Here is a 17,769-nt window from a genome sequence, read left to right as displayed (position 1 = left end):
TAACTCGGTAGCAGGCATGGACATCGGTCAGTAAAATCAGGACACAGCCTGCCTAATAGGCTTATTAACGGGGGGGATCAGCTCCCGAAGCCCGACAAGGCGTTCTATCATTCGATAGAATCCCTATTATATCGTCATGTATATTCCCGTCCCAGGACTATACCTTATATCCTTGCCCAAATCGCCCATAGAGTTACATCTGAGTCTTTACGGAAGGGACAACAGAAAGCTCGCCACTAGATACAATGCGCCTCTTGGAAGCTCGTATAGCTAAAGAGACTGGGACTCTAAAGCTTATAGAGAAAAGGCCGAACGAGTTGCTGAGATATGCTATACTATCACATACCTGGGAAGATGACGAGATAACTTTCAACGATATTGAGAGCGGCGAAGCTAGCTATGCCTCGGTCAAGACGGTCGCAGCTCTTGCATCGCTATCAAAACTTCTAGGCGCGTGTACCCAGGCCGCTAATGACGGTTACGAATACATCTGGATTGATTCATGCTGCATCGATAAACGCAGTAGTTCTGAGTTATCCGAGGCTATCAACTCTATGTTCGCTTGGTATCGCGACGCCGATATCTGCTATGCCTTTTTGCTCAAGGCACCTAACGAACTTGCCACGCCTGAGGCAAAGGCCGAGTTTGAGACAAACAGGTGGTTTACTCGTGGCTGGACGTTACAAGAACTTCTCGCGCCTAAGCATCTGATATTCTTCTCCGGCGACTGGGTCCCGATCGGCGAGAAGAAGTTCCTGTGCTTGCTCCTTGCCAAGATCACGCGGATAGATTATAAGATTCTACTCGGTGACGAGCCTTTGGACTCGGCAAGTATTGCGAAACGAATGACTTGGGCCGCGCAAAGGGTCACTACACGTCCGGAGGACAGAGCGTATAGTCTCATGGGAATATTTTCTGTCAACATGCCTATGCTATATGGAGAAGGTGGAGAGAATGCATTTCTACGGCTTCAAGGAGAAATCATGAAGCAATCGGACGATGAGTCGTTGTTCGCCTGGGTAAACCTACACTCGCAGCCAGATGCGAGGCACGGCCTCCTAGCGGCGGATCCATCGTATTTCTTGAACTCGATTGACATGATTCCGTATCAGGATTGGGAACCTCGTGAACCATACACCTTGACTAACCGCGGCCTTAAAATCGATCTTCACCTCACGGCACTTGGCAAAGATAAATACGTAGCAGCCCTCGACTGCCCCGTACCGCCCGACTATAAGGACTCGACGTTCCTAGCCATCTACTTAGAAAAGTTGTCAGAATGCGATAACCAATACGCACGCATTCGGGTAGGAAATTTCGCGAGCGTTCGTACCCGCGGACACCTCCAGACGGCCTACATCCGTCAAAAACCGGAGCCACCGTCCCATGAGGGTGCTTTTCTTCACCACTTTATCCAGTTAAGGGAAGGACCCGACCCAACAGTGTATACGCTGGTATGCCTACTGAGTCCACCTCCAAGAAATGGTATTTCAGGACCCATACCGACGAAGAATTCGGCTAGGGAGTGGGTTAAGTATAAATGGCCGCTCGTCCATAATCTATACCGGAAACCGGAACAGCTGTCAGCAGCTCTGATATTCGAGCGCACGGACGGCGAGAAGCTTGCTGTGCTAATCGGTACACTCAATGGATTCAACGTTGCCTTTAGCGCATGTGAACTCGACGCCAAGCTTGAGTTGAATGCCGTACAATTTCCAGAAATGGAAGCTCTTTTCAAGCCCACCACGGTTGGAAGATTTGAGCTGGCGGCCCATAGTGTTCGCGTGTCTGCCGTACCCGTCCTACTATCCTCAGACAAGTATTACATGGTAGATGTCGGAATTGAATCAATTAACATGTCATGGGAAGATATAGTAGTAAGAGAGGTACTTGATGTTAGTGCAAGTACGCCAAAGGCTGAAGAGGAAGACACGAGCAAAAGAATTGAAAAGGGGGGGAAACCGACCTTCTGGAAGCGCATTACACACTGAAGTCAAACTACCTATCTCACGACTTGTACTTATACTTCTACTCGTAAAAGGCACTTATAGTTTATGGTGAAGCAAAAGGCCTGATATAACACTTTGCCCCTACTTGACAAGTAGCACTCACGGCCCAGTGTCGGCAACCAGAGCTGGTGGGAGAAGGGTGGAAGGAAAACCTAGGTACCTAACCTAAGGTACGTTTCGCATTCTGTTGGCGAAAACACATTGCAAGTCAAGCTCAGACTAGATACACGACCTTGCGCTAACAACCCTAACCTAGAGAACGTTCTCTCTTTGATGAGAAATGGTGGATTGTCAGCGGTCCACCATTCTTGTCCTCCAATCTCCTCTAGTCAGACCAAAACATGGGATCATACCCGGGATCATAGTTGCAAGCCTCGAGATATTCTTCCCATGGCATTACCAAGCTGTCGTCATATTGACGATTACGGCCCCGATAGTCACGATCAGCTTCCATTTCCTCAATATCTTTCTCCTTCTCTCTCTCCTTCTCTCTCTCCTTCTCTCTCTCCTTCTGCTTCTTCAGTGCCATCTCCTGTGCCTTGGCCCTTTCGCGTTCTTCTCTCTTTTCCTTCTCAATCTCGTATTTGGCTAAGGCATCCTTGGCCCAGGTTGCTAGTTTCTCACGCTCTTTAAGACACCACAGGACAATCTCCCGAGACGCGAGCGTGTCTTCCAAGCAGTCGTGACCGCTTTTAGACGACTGTATCTTGATACCTAAAAGTTCCTCGCACAGCACTTTTAGGCCCCATCTGCGCCCCAACCTGTTGCCCTTTCCAAAAACGGCTTCCGCAGCTAGGATAGCCGAATCGACAACCTTCGGGTGGGTGACATGCATAGCCTCTAGGTCATTGTTGAGCGAATGTCCTATGAGTATCGTATTCGTATCAGCAAGCTCAAACAGCTTTGCCCTTGCTGTCGGCCATCCATTCAGAGCGGTGTTGTTAGCCCTAGCGTGAGCCATCATGGCCGGCGTTATGCCGCTGTACTTCGTGCGCCAGTCTCTAACGAGTTCGGTGGGAAGTACAAGGGAATTTACGAGGACTTCCCTGGTGAAAAGGTCGACGATGCAAATGTATGCAAGCTCGCTTCTCCCTCCCGATATTCCAACCATCTCACAGTCGACGACGAGAGCTTTACGTCTTGAGACGCCTTGAATTTTTGCGGGGGTGGAAAGAAAGCTTCTGATGCTGATATGCTTCCATTTCTTCCCAGTACCTGAAGCACCCGTGTAATAATTCTCGGATGTCAAGCACGCTTGGCTGTGACAAGAGGGTGTTAACGAGTTTATCAAACCCGTGGCTTGCTTCCCAGAGGACCATGGATATTTGCTCGTGACAGGATCCGATGACATAGTTGAAGCAAGCTTCGGGGGGGCAGAGGTAGCCATATTTGGGCTCTGCATCGCTTGGCTTCCATTCGGGATGACGACTAGATACCCTTTGTTAATTATATATATACACACCTAGGTACCTGACCTAACCTAATAGGTATGCGTGCGATACGACGTATTATCTCAGATAAGCAGTTGTAAGTAAGAGAATGGGTGATGACGGTTGATAAGTGGTAAGTGGTAAGTGGTAGGTTATGAGTGGTAGGTGGTAGGTACCTTTTGGACCCTTGGGAGTCTTCTTTCCTTTAACTCCTTTAACGCTTTGCGACGTATGGGGAGGCTTGGTCGTAACTGCTGCAGACTCGCTTGTGGACTTGCCTGCGGAATTGCTTGCAACAACGCTAGGCTTATCTATCCGAGGCTTTTTGACGTAAGCATTTGTTTTAGACGCAGCAGCAGGAGCAGCGGCGACGGTGGCAGTCCTGGTTGCAGTTGCAGTTGTACTTGTAGTTGTGGTAGTCGCAGTCGCAGTCGCAGTCGGAGCGGAAGTCGCGTTGCTCTTGTGTTTAGAGTTCTTCTTTTTATGCTGTGCAAGTGCGCCTCTCGTAACAAATGGCCTGGAACATTGCGTACACCATTTTCCTTCCATATGGCCTGTCTCCTGAATGTGAATTCCTAACGATTGCACATCATCAAAGACCAGTGCACACTCGCACCGCTTCCTGTGAGACCCCTCGACTTGCGACATGATGCTTTTCGGCTCGATCACGTTTCTAGATTATAAAGAAATTTATTTCGTTTCCTATTTTTTTTTTTTTTCAAAATGGTGATATATCCGAATTGTTATAACTTGTAAGGTGGAAATTCTCAGGAGTTACGAGCCTTTTAAATAGAATACGTGGACCAGGAGGCCTACATCTACAAGACTCAGCCTGACTTAGGCAAGGATGACAGCTGAAAAGGATGGAACCACCAGGAGTGCGAACTGCGGACCACGGACCATAGGTTGATGTGTCGCATCCGAAGTTGGTCAGCGAATCAGACATGAAGCTTCTATGCAAGTTCGTGCCGAAATCAATCGCTCACTAGAGGCTGATATTTGTTTCACAGAACCACTTTATTCCTTCTTCGCAAGTTGAACTTACTTACGTGCCACTGCAGCGGGTCATCAGTTGCCTTACATACTATCTCGTTTGCTAACATCGTTTGCTGCTCTACCTCTTAAACCAGTAAATAGTCACTTGCTTCATAGATGAATTGAATTCATTTGATCTTTTCCTGGATTGGCTACGGCGCAGCGATCAAACGGGGAATGCGAATAACCATGTTCTGTAAAAAGCATGGAGTTGACGTTGACTTCCTAAATATGACCTACATATAACAACCACCCTAGAAAACACATCGCTTGTCATGTATTGTACACCATAACACATACAAATGCCTGATTGCTTTAAAGAATTTGGTACCTAAGGTACTTGGAAAGTAGACAAGGAGTGCCAACATTCTCCTCGAATATCCTCTTCAACTAAGCTGTCTTTCTGTCAATATGAAGTACTGTATATTGCGTTGATCCTTGTGTCTGCTATCCAGTGTGCCATGACATTAACAATGCAAGTACGATGGAAGAGCACGACCCAATGTCCGTTTTTGCTGTCTGTGTACCTACCTAGGTACCTAAGGTATATATCTACTACGTGCCTCTCAGAGATACTTCACCGAGCTTTATAGTATTTTAGTTCTGAGCTACATACTCGGGGCCAAAAGAAGGTACCTAGGCAGCTTTCTTTACACTCTTCATCCCCTACATAACTTAATGGTGCTTTGAGTGTTTACACAAAGACAGGTAACTACGATTCAATGCCCCTTATTTCTTGTTGTCAAGCAGAAGTTTCTAGTTTGAATCTCATAATATAGATATCGTTTGGCTAAGTTTGACAGGAGAAGAGTGAGCTGAAAGCTGACTTTGAATGCAATATCTTAACGCAGTAGTTAGTATCTGTGGCATAGGCCATACGTAGAACGAATGCTAGGGCAGTAGCTTGATTCTAATATCGCCTGGCTTCCTACTCTTTTTATAAAGATAGCTGGTTATGGCCATATATGTGGTGTGGTACCCAGTGATACCCATTATGTCTGCCCCTATTCGCTTATCTTGACCACTTTAATGGCTAACTGTGTCTGGGCTCTGAACTATCAAAAATCAAGATTCAGTACTACCAAATTAGACTCGCAAGATACCTGATCTACACCACATATGTATTGTATAATAGTTGCCTTAACCCTCGACCATTTCCTTCCATATGGTACACCCAACACCATAAGTCATAAATCGTATCCTATCGTAAGTCATGATAAGTGATACAAGTAAATTGCCACTGAAACCAGCATTCTGTTGTCGAAATGCCTCATAGTAGTCATATGCCGGCACCATTCTCAGGTGAGCCGGCAATGTCAGTCCTCTTCCTTCATACAATTCCTGCAATAACAGCCATTACAGCACCATAAAGTCCAACGCAAACAGAGAGCTCCCAAGTTCGAATAGCAACGATGCCGCCTTGGATCAGGGATCCGAGGATACCCAAACCCACGAGGAATACCACCGTCAACCTGCCTAGATATCCAGGTATAATTAAGAAGGTCAGGATCGGGAGAATAACAGAAACAGTGATTCCTATAGATAAAGGAATGATTGGCGATTCTTCATACATGCTAATAACAGTCTCAGTGCCAATTTCCTCTTGACGGTAGGGTGACGTAGGCCGAGATTTAATTGGGGATGGTATAGGAGATACGCTCCTAGGTTCAGCAATGGGAAAATCGTGTTGGGGAATTGGCGTCGGAACCGGGTCCTCGTCGACCACCTCTTGGTATTCGTAACTTGGACATATTAAATCATCCGTCGCGTCGATAAAACGAGTCTCGGCCTCAGCGATAGGGGCATGGATCGCAAGATAGTTACGATATTCATGTATATCATCCATGGTTGGAGCTGGCATCCCCTGGGTATCTTTAAAGGATGATAGTACCCGGTCTGTATAAAGAGTTGCATGAGTACCTAACTTAATGTTGCAAATGGTTCAAGGAATCAAAGAACTGTGGTTGGAAAACTTACTGTACTGGTCCAGTTTAAATCCAATCTTGCCGAGTACATCTGTCTTGTGCCAATGGAGCTCGCCGCTGGCCATAAACTCCGCCCTTCGTGACGCTGGAAAGATGCAGTTCGGTAAGCGTCTAGCTTGCGTATCCGCCGCGTCGAGCCTATGAAGCTGCTCTTCCAGCTCGCAAAGTTCATCCTGAAGATATAGCAATAACCTATGATTCAAAATCTCAAATCTACGGTATATTGGTCGAAGGTGGCTAGCATGATCCGACGAGGAAGTGGATATTTTTGAGGCGAGAAGCTCATAACCTGTGAGCGGCAACCTCTCGGGCCTTAGAACATGTTGCGGTCGTCCTCGACTAGGGTCCCGTGGTGCGAATTCGCCTGGTGATTCATGCGAATGTTCAGAATTTGCCCTATAGTTTTCCGAAAAATCATAGCTGCGCTTCCTGTTATCGATTCCAGCCGTTCGGATCCCGTTGTGTGCTGGTGGGTAGCCCTCGTTGGCGGGGTCAGGACCATGCTCCGGACTTGTGCTTCGGTCGGGTTCACGTCCACCAATTGGCTCTGAGGCATCGTCTCGAAAGTTATTTGATATCGAGGATGCACTACGAGTTGAAGGCGATTGGCATTGAACTGAAGTTGGTGATCGACCGGCAGCTTCTTCCATTGATCTACGAATAGATTCCGGTGTTACCGTAGGAGAGTCTGAATCAAGAAAGTTGAGTGCATTAACCTGTTTGTTTGGAAACCTCTTTCGTCGGGAACCTGCTTTTGCTGTCGCGTCTCGATTCACAAAAGGTTTTTCCGTAGCCGACGAAGCACTCCTATCTGAACATCCTGATCCAGCCTCGCTGGGAGCTACAGTTGCTAGGCTAGTCGAGGCGACTGACGGGGAGTTCAAGCGAGGGACGGATTCATTCCCCGACGCGATGTTAAGACGGGTTGCCTCTTGAGCGACGAAACTGATTCCTGATTGAAGAATCCCTGGCTCTTCGGTTAAGGTAGGAGTTATTTTGACCGGGTTACTAGGACTCAATACAGGATCAGCCGCATTCAAAACGCTCGAAAACCTCCTATAGGACTGGTTTGGATTGCCGTGTCCGTAGCTTGCAACCGGTGTGGGCTGTTTGATATCAGTATTACGTCTGGGTACACTTCTCCTCGTGGATGGGGGGTAGGGATAGCCAGGCTGAGTATGGCCCTGGTTATCAGCCATGTCGCGCTCAACGGCTCGCCAAGGGGTGGTTCGATCGATTGCGGCCGGAACGGAAGATGAACGATAGTGTCTTGCGGACGACATCAGCAGGACTGCGCTTTTACTCTTGACGACTATGAATGAAAGAATTATTCGGCCCTACGGTGGAAAGAGAAAAGATGCGAAAATAGTGTAGAACACGCGCGTACCTCGCAGAACCAAGCTGCAGGTAACCGTCCATAAAGGCGATATAAGGTAAAAGTATACGGTCTTTTTTTTTTTTTTTTTCAAAAAATAAAATAAAAAATGAGACGCTAGCTTCGACAAACAAAATGGTGACAAATATCGACGTCGGTAAGTGGTAACGAAGAGTCGAATTAAGATGCTACTAAATAGCCATAGACGATTGCTTGAAGAACAAGTGTCCAGGCGCAGATGAGAGAGTACAGCACTAAACAGCCATGGTAGAAGTTTGCGGCGTCAGGGGACATACCACGAACTACGTGAAGGTATGTGGTCCTATGAGACGACTTGGTTGATATTAATGGGAAAAAAACAGTTAAGGGAAGAGACTCTGATGGGAAGACAGGATATCCAGAAATATCCAGATACGGACACTGAGCAGCTCCCCAAGGTCAGGCGACGCAAGCAGTGGCATCCCAAGTGATAACGAGGAATTCCCAGGAGCCGTCCAAACGTAATGCGGTAATTGATTGGTTGGCTAATCGAGATGTGAGTGACATGAATGAGTCTGAAAGTGATCACGGCCACATGGCGCTCTCGGGTACGGTGATGAGCCATAGCAATCCATATCCTATCCTTTACGGGTTATGCTATGTCTTCAATTTGCCAAATTGCGACGGTTGCATGTATACGTTCCGAACGTCCTTCTAATTTGGAGACATGCAGGATGATGAAGAAGAAGATTTGAAGGGCGGTTTTGAAGGGCGATTTGGTTGTTTAGCTAGGGAGTATAGATTTGTAGATGAGTTAACGGTTAACCCTACAAGGATGAGCTCCATAAGAGGTACCTAAGGAGGTACTATGCAATGTATTGTATTATACCCGCAGATCTGGCTCAGGCTGCTGCTCAGTGATTATTTTAGTGGATACCTCTTTTTATTTGATACGTAGCCGAGTTCACCCGAAAACCAGGGTCGTCAATCCCCTGCAGATTCCAGAGTGCAGCTGCCTTGGGGTCCTTATCTCTTCAAGTACGCATTTTGATAAGCTGCAGCGATTTTCGAAACGTCGGCCTTTCTTAAGCTTGAATACCTTGAATACCTTTCTGGATCGGATCTCGAGCTAGAAACTTACCTAACCTAAGTTATAACTTCAACCTGGATCCTAACCTTAGGTAGTTATAAAAGCCATTCGATATGCCACGATTTAGGATAGCCACCCTAAGCAGATATCTTCTCAATAACCAATTTTCTACCAGAGGCTGCTTAAAGTATCGGGCACGGGCCATTCCCGGAGCTATTCAAAATTCCATTCGGTCGACGACGACCTTACGGTCTTTCCAGGCCCGGGCTGTCCACACCGAGTCTACTTCCCCCCTTCCAAATAACACGCCCCCTACAGTTCATGTTCCCTTGAGAAAACAATTAAAAGACGAGGCCAAGAAGCAAAAAGTTCTTGGAAAGAAGAAGAAGAAAAATTCGAGCAATCAGGTAGTGGATGGTTGGGAGTTAACTGTGGGAATTGAGATACACGCCCAGCTGAACACGGCAAGGAAGCTCTTTTCACCTGCAACTACGTCATTCAGCGACGAGCCGAATTCTCACGTGGCATTTTTTGATCTAGCTACACCCGGTAGCCAACCGCTCTTTCAGAAGGAGACTCTCATCCCAGCGCTAAGAGCCGCTTTAGCACTTAACTGTGACATCCAGAATGTAAGCAGGTTCGATAGGAAACACTATTTTCATTGGGATCAACCGTCAGGCTATCAGATCACTCAGTATTACGAACCATTCGCGCGGGATGGTAGGATTTTACTGCAAGCTAGAGATGGAATTGCAGCGGAAGATGGCGATGGTATCTCCGTTGGTATTAAACAAATCCAGATGGAACAGGACACCGCCAAGACTTTGGCACAACCAGGCGATGTCCATTGGATCGACTTCAATCGCGTTGGTCTGCCTCTGATTGAGATCATCACTTTGCCTGATATCCACTATCCCGCAACTGCTGCTGCCTTGGTTAGAAAAGTTCAGACTTTGCTTAACGCTACTGATTCTTGCGTTTTGGGTATGGAAGCTGGTGGTTTACGCGCAGACGTAAATGTGTCAGTTCGAAGAACCGATGACCCATCTGCGCCGCTAGGCCAACGTACCGAAATCAAGAATCTGAGTAGTTTCAAGGCTGTTGAGGACGCTATTATTGCCGAACGCGATAGGCAGATTTCCGTCCTCGAATCCGGTGGGAAGGTCGAAAGCGAGACTCGTGGGTGGTCGATTGGGTCAACTGAGACCCGCCGACTGCGTGGCAAAGAAGGCGAGGTCGACTATAGGTATATGCCAGACCCTGACCTGGCGCCGGTTATTATAGGTAACGATCTGGTCAATTATTTGAGAGAGGGCATGGGCGAACTTCCGGATGCTGAGATTGATGAACTCATACAACGGTTTGGGCTTACTCCTAAGGATGCGCTATCTTTGGTGACTCTCGATGGAGGTAATCGAGTTGAATATTTCTGGAATGTCGTCGACCTTCTCGCTAAGCGGTTCGGACCAAATGCGAACTCGTCACAATACCTTTCAGGTTACCAGCTTGCCGCCAACTGGATCCTACACGAGCTAGGCCGACTAACATCGGGCCGTAGTGAGGATGACGCTCAAGACTTAGGGTTCACAGAGGATGGGCAATGCGACCGTGTGCCTGCCAAACACCTTGTCGATATCTTGTTATATCTATACCAGCGCAAGATAACTGCAAAAGTAGCCAAGGAACTTCTATGGGCCGTTTTCAGACGCAGGATTCCAGATGAGTATGCTACGATAGATACTGTCCTTGACGAGGAAAATCTATGGTTTAATGAACTTGACGAGGACGAGTATATTCGGTTGGCATTGGAGGCGGCCGAAGGACAGCAAGAAGTTGTGAAGCAGTTTATAAACTATAAGCAATTCCCTCAGGGGAAGTTAATGTTCTTGGTTGGTCGAATGATCAGGCTAGGTGCCGAGGAGAGGATTGACCCAAAGGAAGCAGAGAGGGTCATGAAGCGTGTGCTAGAAGAGACTCTGGTTCCAGCTATTAGCGGTTGAGGCTAGACTCGGTCTTGATACTATTAGGAACTCTACATCCGAGTGAGGACCGACGTAGGTGAGTCACGCAATCGTGGCGGGCCAAGCACGACATTGAGTGCACCGCATAAATACCCAATATACATAGTACTATGTAGAAAAACACATCTTCGTCTGTTAACCATCAGCAACGCAACCATCACTGCATTGCAAAATGACGTCTCCAACTACCCCGCTTGTTGATCACATTGTGATCCTAATTCCCCATTCCTTCTTGTCCTCCCCGCCCTCCTGGTTCGCAGACCTATTCCACTTCTACCCTGGCGGCCGGCACTCCGACGGGCTAACCGAGAACACCCTCGTGCTACTGGCCGACGGCTCGTACCTCGAGTTCATCGCCTTCGTGCCGGGAGTTGATCCTGCAAAACGTGCCGCGCACCAGTGGGGTAGAAAGAAAGAGGGCACGGTCGTCGACTGGGCAGTTACTCTGCCACCTCCGCCTCCGTCACCGGACAACAGTGACGGAGAGGCGCGGTTCCTGGAGCAGGAAAAGGCATTCCGCGAGATTCAGAAGAGAGTCCGGGACGCGAATGCGGGGATCGTGTATGGGGACTTGAGGCGCGGAGGGAGAACGAGGCCGGATGGAGAGGTCCTGAAGTGGGGGGTTGCGTTCCCAAGGCACGATGAGCAGGCTGGTGGTGGACCGGTAGAGCCGGGGACTGTGCCGTTTTGGTGCTTGGATGTTACGGCCCGGCACCTACGGGTACCGTATACTGACCCAGGCGTTACGAAGCACTCGATTGGTGCGGTTGGAGTTGCGAAAGTCGAAGTCCTACCCAACAGCCAGAAGATTGCCGAGAGTGCAAGGGTTGTCTACGACACTATTCTTGATGCTGCAGATACCAATGGCTCGTGGAACGTCGGCAGTCCGGCTGGCGCAACGGTTCACTCTGGGGGAACTGTTCGTCTGGGCGCGTCGAAAGGATCGGCCGGGGTCAACATCACGTTTTTCACAGACGATCCGAGTCTTGTAGGGAGGTCGGTGGGTGGCAAGGTTGATGATGATAATACTCTCGCCTTTCATCTGGTCGCCGCGTTTGATAGGAGAGGGTAATGTTTTTCTAGACAGGCATATGTCACGTATAACTAATTACTGATAATGGGCTATAACATGCCCAAGTACCTAATGTATGTAGTATGCCTCGATGATGAACTTAGGAGATCCAAACCAATTGTATACCTAAATCAATATCTTATATAAGACCCTCGTCCGTGAAAACAAAGTTCTCATTTCTCACGAGACTCTGAAGCAGTGCGAGGGGATTCCGTCGCAGCCAAGGCCCACCCTTCCCTCTGTCGTAGGAAGTTTTCGACTCTTTCGTGTCGGTTGAGGGATGCCTGCTCGACCTGGCGCAGCCTCATATCGTGATTAATAGACGCATGGCTCTGCTCCCTCATATCTACAAGGTTAGTTGTGTTGGAATTTGCACGGCGCGCCTGGCCCATGCTCCCGACAACCACGAATATGCATAGCACGCCGGCGAAAAGCTGGTTAGACATGTAGACCGGTCGTTGTTTCTCCTTCTTCCCATCCCTTTCGTTATACCATCGTTCCCAATCTTCCCATGTAGCGTTCGTGCTCGGATTTCCTGGAACATCGCGCCAAGACCTGTCTGCAGACCGGTAGATATTTTCCATGCTATGTATTCCGCCCCATCCCGCGCCGTACAAGTCGTAAGCTCGTCGCTTGGACGGGTCGCTGAGTACCTGGTTTGCCGCAACAACTAATCGGTAACGCTCAAGGCGGGTGGAATGCGATAACCGGTGCAACGACACATGATTGTGCCTGTCAGGATGATAGATCTTGACTAATTCATAGAATTTGGCCTTGCTGTAGGGCGCACTCTTATGCTGGTCGAATATCTCGTAAGGTGTTGGTTGTGGCGAGTCAGGCCAGGCATGCTCGTTAGAAGAGGAAGACGGCTCCTTGGGCGCTTTAGAAACTGTAGCGTAGGATCGTTGGCGCGAAGATATATGGCTGAGCTGTTGACACGACAGCCATCGCGTGTTCGTACTACAAGACGATGACGTTATGCCATGACCGAGATGTGGCGAGGGGAGCAAGGAGGGAAGATTGGAGCAGACGGCGAAAGTTGACTTCTTGAATATCATAGTCTATAGAAGGGCATTGCTCGTGAAGCCCATTAGAAAAGGCCTCATGGCGGATAAGATAAATTGATAGAAATAAGAGGTCTAATATAGAGGAATTAAGTTGAAGGGGGATATCGAAATGGGTTTGAAGGTTGTAGGTTTGAAATGGCTTGAAATAGCTCAAACCCGCTCAAAGCCGACTGACCGATTGCCGAGTTCGATACGTAAACGACTTACATACTGTAAGGTTACGCTATAAGGTTAGCGCTAAAAGATTCTATGCAGCTTACCTAATGCAGCTACCTCAGGGATATTAATTACAAGTTCCTAGCTCCCTACAATGTATGTAATGCTGTTGTTCAGCCTCAAGATTGCGGGGTTCACCTGGGCAATTCGGGAGGGGTCCCACAGTATCGGGACAATACCGGACCGGCACGTTGTGGCTCGTGCAAGTTCCTTCAATGGATGATGTCTCTCACTGCAGGGCAACTGCGCAATTGCAGGCTTCTTTTCTCGGCTCGACCCCATCGAAAAAAAAAAGAAAAAAACAATTTGTGGTTCGCATCAGATCAGTTCAGATCAACAACCTCTTCTCCCCCTTGTAACGCAGACAGGCCATTCCACGAGGCACTTCTTTCCACATCCACAAACCACATTTCATCCTTGCCTCCTTGCCATCTTTACCTCCCTACCTCCTTATCTCTTTCCCGCAAACGAATTCCCACGAATATCTCTAAGTGCATTAAAATATTATCTACAACTCCCTTGATTTTTGGTCCCTCCTCTTCGAAAGGACGCAAAGCTCATCCCAAAAATCCCCATCACGAATACGCAACTAAGAAAAAAAAAAACCTTCTTTCAGCTGTTGAAACAGCCCATCTCACCCTCAACCACTCGACTCGCGATCGACTACGGAAACTGATCCGTTCCTCCTTATACATAGCGTTATCTCATTCCGTACGAGAAGACCTTTCTAAATATTCCACTCCGTGATTTCTTCTTGTGCGCCTTAGGTGCTTAAATCCTCGATCACGCCCATTACTTAGCCAGCTGGATTTTCCCTGGCTGCAGGAGTTGCTATTTGACGAAGGTATGTCTACGTGTTTATGCGCGATGTAGTTGTGGCGCTCCCACATTCGGTCTTAACTCCTCGTTGGAGCCGTCTGTATTATTCGGTTTAGTCATGTTCAGGTGCCTCTCATTGGTGCCTTGTTTAGGTGCTGGGAACGTCTCCTCGTTAGGGGGACCCGCTCCCTACCTTTTTTTTTTCTTTTATTTACTAATTTCTTAAGTCTTTTCGGATGCGCTTCTTCCTACCATTCGTTTGCTGAGTTATTCACCAAAACCTATACTGACCAGACTCTAACTCTAGCATTGCTAAGCCTTTGACATACCCGCCGCTCTATCGATTTAAACGAGAGCGAAAGCATCTACTCTCATCCTAGACGCGCATACGAACGACCTCCCTGCGTACCAGTTACCAGTTACCAGTCCGCACCCACGTCTACTACTTTCTACGCTAGCCATATGAAAGTCGACTTTTTATAGAGCCTCGGACCCATCCACACCCATATTGTTGTCTCCTACAACACCCCCACTCTCACTCCCACTCCTATCCCCTTTCTGTGCTGTCTCTTAGTAGTGCATGGTACACGCTCGGAATCCAACGCTACCCCGTGGAACATATACAAACATCGGATCCTCAAGTCTCTTTTACAAATAGACCTAAAACTTGCAGAAAAAATGACGGATGCTTTAACAGCGCAACTAAGGGCCTCCACCCTAAATGATGCTCTTCAAAATGAGGATTGGAAGAACAATCTTAACATCCCTGCTCGTGATAACAGACACCAAACTGAGGTCTGTATTTGACTTGTTGGGAGGGCGAGAGACAAGCTAATTTGATCTCTAGGATGTAACAAACACTAAAGGTCTAGAATGGGAGAATTTCAATCTGAAACGAGATCTATTAATGGGCATCTTCGAAGCTGGCTTTGAGAAGCCTTCACCTATCCAAGAAGAATCCATCCCGGTAGCCCTAACGGGACGAGATATCCTAGCAAGAGCCAAGAACGGTACCGGCAAGACAGCAGCTTTCGTCGTACCTGCTCTGGAACGGATAAACCCTAAGGTCAACAAGATTCAATGTTTAATACTGGTGCCTACAAGAGAACTTGCAATGCAGACCTCCCAAGTCTGTAAGACCCTCGGCAAGCACCTCGGAATCAACGTCATGGTCACAACTGGTGGTACTACTCTCCGCGATGATATCGTCCGTCTACAGGATCCCGTCCACATAGTAGTGGGCACTCCCGGCCGTATTCTCGACTTAGCAGGCAAGAATGTTGCTGATCTTAGCGAATGTCCCATGTTCATCATGGACGAAGCCGACAAGCTACTCTCGATCGAATTCACCCCCGTCATTGAGCAGCTGCTCCAGTTTCACCCTAAGGACCGTCAAATCATGCTCTTCTCCGCCACGTTTCCCCTGTCTGTCAAGGATTTCTCTGATAAGAACATGGATAGGCCTTACGAAATCAACCTGATGGACGAACTCACCCTGCGGGGTATAACGCAATACTACGCCTTTGTCGAAGAGAAGCAAAAGGTTCATTGTTTGAACACCCTTTTCTCCAAGCTTCAGATAAACCAGTCCATCATATTCTGCAATTCAACCAACCGTGTAGAACTGCTAGCCAAGAAGATAACGGAACTTGGCTATTCATGCTTCTACAGTCACGCTAAGATGGCGCAACATGCGCGAAACCGAGTTTTCCACGACTTCCGCAATGGTGTCTGCCGTAATCTTGTCTGTTCTGACCTCCTGACTCGTGGTATCGATATTCAGGCGGTGAACGTTGTTATCAACTTTGATTTCCCGAAGAATGCTGAGACGTATTTGCACCGTATTGGACGGTCAGGCCGGTACGGCCATCTTGGTCTGGCAATCAATTTGATCAACTGGGACGACAGGTTCAATCTATACAATATCGAGAAGGATCTAGGCACTGAGATTCAGCCAATCCCTGCTACCATCGACAAGAGCCTCTATGTCTATGATAACCCTGAGAGCATCCCTCGCCCTATCAACATATACACCCCGAAACCCGCACACTCTAGCGCTCAATCCAACTCGGGCGAGTCTCTTTCACAGCAATCCAATAACGCTTCCTCCTCCCAAAATAGAGGGCAAGGTTTCCAGAGCGGCCGTGGGGGTCATTTCAACGACTCTCAATCTTATCAGTCCAATCGTGGAGTAGGCCGTGGTGGTAGTCGCGGTGGTAACCGAGGTCGGGGACGCGGATACAACTACAGTAGCCGTGGTGGTGGCCGAGGCGGCCAGAGTCAACAACCCCCGCAATAAGTGTGCATTATTCTCAAAAGTGCGTATAACCCCAGACTAGAAATTCAACGTCTGCTAGGGGGTTATCGGGCCTTATCCCATTTGCACTGTACATATCTTCTGGATTCTTTTTGCGATTTGTAACATACCCATTATGACTTCCGTTGGTTCCTTGGTTTCCAATCGTTTTCTCGATCTCGCGAAGGAGATTCTTTGAGCATTCGACGACATGAGACCGAGTTAGTTGACGTTTGGACGAACCGGGGGAAGGGGCAAAAATTCGGCGTTAGGCGTTTCTTCCACACCTAGATTTAGGTGGTCGGCATCGGGTAATTCGGCGGCGGCATAAGGGGGGATGTGCGCTTGGTGATGATGAATGACCATAAAGAGAGATTATATTATCTTGGTGGACTCATTGCTGCCGTCATCTCATAAGCATTTTTTTCGCGAAACTGCTCATCCCCCCCCCCTCTCTATCAACCCTAGTTGAAGTTTCATGTCCAACTTGGAGCAGTGTTCAACGAACATTGTGGCGAAACTCATCGTACCCCGAGGACAGCAGGTGCTAGGACAACAGAATACATCTGTCTGGCCCCGGGCTGTTCAACCAACCTACACAACTATTATTCCGCTACGTCAATCTAACACAGGAGCATTGGTACTATCAGTTGCAACATGTTCAAATTCGACTGCAACAAAAATAAGTTAACATTGGAGGAAGAATCGTCGTCTACGGATAGCCATTCTGATTCACCCAATACGCCTGAACTGGCTAATATGTTTTGGAATTGATCCTGGTTACAGGCATCTCGCATCCGTGGCCATGAGTTGGTCACACTGCGCCGATAGGTGCTTAACTGGGAATTTCTTCTACATCAGGGCAGTTCGAGCGCACGTCTACTGTCGCGCTTTGCGGTAGGATGGTGTCTTCCGCTACTCTGACCGTCGACTTCCGGATACGGTCTTGCCAACATAGTGACGCGGCAGGCAGAAAAGGAAAAAAAGAAAAAAGAAAAAAAAGAAAAAAAAAACAAAACTTTTTTGAGAGGAACGCTGGATGAGCTAGCTTGCTTTTGAACTAGTTGATATGCCGTGTAGTAGGAGGTATATAGGACTAGTGAGCTAGGTAGTTTACTGAGCAAGTTGTGGTGGCTCTTAGCCACCATTTTCCTTTCACCTATTTGTGTTTACCGTTGATTTTATAGTGACTATGTGTTGCGTTGCCGCCTATAAGTCTTGCAAAAAAAAAAAAAAAAAAAAAAAAAAAAAAAAAAAAAAAAAAAAAAAATTTTAAAAAAAAAAGAACGGGCGGGATGGAAAGGGCCCAGTGGGAAGAGCAAGCAAACACAACAAAAACCCGAAAAGATGTTAAAATTTTTATAACAACCCCCCC

The 17,769-nt window shown here is 47.8% G+C and overlaps 7 protein-coding genes across 7 annotated transcripts; 4 read left to right on the top strand and 3 right to left on the bottom strand.

The window, feature by feature from the left end:
- Positions 1-36: 36 nt before the first annotated feature.
- F4812DRAFT_425852 (HET-domain-containing protein) lies at positions 37-2,501 on the top strand. The gene is made up of 2 exons (XM_047933957.1): positions 37-2,179; positions 2,266-2,501. The coding sequence occupies exon 1, from the start codon at positions 246-248 to the stop codon at positions 1,989-1,991; it is 1,746 nt and encodes a 581-aa protein (XP_047790489.1). The 5' UTR covers positions 37-245; the 3' UTR covers positions 1,992-2,179; positions 2,266-2,501.
- On the bottom strand, positions 2,163-4,293 carry F4812DRAFT_357390 (ribonuclease H-like domain-containing protein). Its single transcript, XM_047931798.1, has 2 exons — positions 3,616-4,293; positions 2,163-3,437 (listed from the first exon to the last, which is right to left on the bottom strand). The coding sequence occupies exons 1-2, from the start codon at positions 4,085-4,087 to the stop codon at positions 2,335-2,337; spliced, it is 1,575 nt and encodes a 524-aa protein (XP_047790488.1). The 5' UTR covers positions 4,088-4,293; the 3' UTR covers positions 2,163-2,334.
- Positions 4,294-5,227: 934 nt separating this feature from the next.
- F4812DRAFT_470807 (uncharacterized protein) lies at positions 5,228-7,658 on the bottom strand (the record flags this gene model as incomplete). Its single annotated transcript, XM_047939023.1, has 2 exons — positions 5,228-6,370; positions 6,452-7,658. 2 exons carry the CDS (start codon positions 7,656-7,658, stop codon positions 5,805-5,807), a joined length of 1,773 nt encoding a protein of 590 aa, XP_047790487.1. The 3' UTR covers positions 5,228-5,804.
- Positions 7,659-8,702: 1,044 nt separating this feature from the next.
- F4812DRAFT_357354 (GatB/GatE catalytic domain-containing protein) lies at positions 8,703-11,000 on the top strand. The gene has a single exon (XM_047931795.1). It carries the CDS (start codon positions 9,017-9,019, stop codon positions 10,901-10,903), a length of 1,887 nt encoding a protein of 628 aa, XP_047790486.1. The 5' UTR covers positions 8,703-9,016; the 3' UTR covers positions 10,904-11,000.
- Positions 10,597-12,169, top strand: F4812DRAFT_357363 (glyoxalase-like domain-containing protein). The gene has a single exon (XM_047931797.1). The coding sequence runs from the start codon at positions 11,097-11,099 to the stop codon at positions 11,994-11,996; it is 900 nt and encodes a 299-aa protein (XP_047790485.1). The 5' UTR covers positions 10,597-11,096; the 3' UTR covers positions 11,997-12,169.
- On the bottom strand, positions 12,084-13,334 carry F4812DRAFT_357356 (uncharacterized protein). Its single transcript, XM_047931796.1, has one exon. The coding sequence runs from the start codon at positions 13,052-13,054 to the stop codon at positions 12,170-12,172; it is 885 nt and encodes a 294-aa protein (XP_047790484.1). The 5' UTR covers positions 13,055-13,334; the 3' UTR covers positions 12,084-12,169.
- Positions 13,335-14,776: 1,442 nt separating this feature from the next.
- On the top strand, positions 14,777-16,397 carry F4812DRAFT_458604 (DEAD-domain-containing protein; the record flags this gene model as incomplete). Its single annotated transcript, XM_047937381.1, has 2 exons — positions 14,777-14,893; positions 14,946-16,397. 2 exons carry the CDS (start codon positions 14,777-14,779, stop codon positions 16,395-16,397), a joined length of 1,569 nt encoding a protein of 522 aa, XP_047790483.1.
- Between the last annotated feature and the right edge of the window lie 1,372 nt (positions 16,398-17,769).

Source organism: Daldinia caldariorum, assembly GCF_022478825.1.
Source record: "Daldinia caldariorum strain CBS 122874 unplaced genomic scaffold F4812scaffold_7, whole genome shotgun sequence".
In the NCBI taxonomy this organism is placed as follows: domain Eukaryota; kingdom Fungi; phylum Ascomycota; class Sordariomycetes; order Xylariales; family Hypoxylaceae; genus Daldinia; species Daldinia caldariorum.
Note: the sequence above shows the minus strand (reverse complement) of the source record. Positions and strands in the feature narration are given on the sequence as shown.

What these genes read in the sequence shown, in the direction of transcription:
- F4812DRAFT_425852 (XM_047933957.1), top strand. Translation starts at nt 246, where the DNA reads ATGCGCCTCTTGGAAGCTCGTATAGCTAAAGAGACTGGGACTCTAAAG.
- F4812DRAFT_357390 (XM_047931798.1), bottom strand. Translation starts at nt 4,087, where the DNA reads ATGTCGCAAGTCGAGGGGTCTCACAGGAAGCGGTGCGAGTGTGCACTG. An exon ending in GACTCCCAAGGGTCCAAAAG is followed by an intron (nt 3,438 to 3,615) that starts GTACCTACCACC and finishes AAGGGTATCTAG; the next exon opens with TCGTCATCCCGAATGGAAGC.
- F4812DRAFT_357354 (XM_047931795.1), top strand. Translation starts at nt 9,017, where the DNA reads ATGCCACGATTTAGGATAGCCACCCTAAGCAGATATCTTCTCAATAAC.
- F4812DRAFT_357363 (XM_047931797.1), top strand. Translation starts at nt 11,097, where the DNA reads ATGACGTCTCCAACTACCCCGCTTGTTGATCACATTGTGATCCTAATT.
- F4812DRAFT_357356 (XM_047931796.1), bottom strand. Translation starts at nt 13,054, where the DNA reads ATGATATTCAAGAAGTCAACTTTCGCCGTCTGCTCCAATCTTCCCTCC.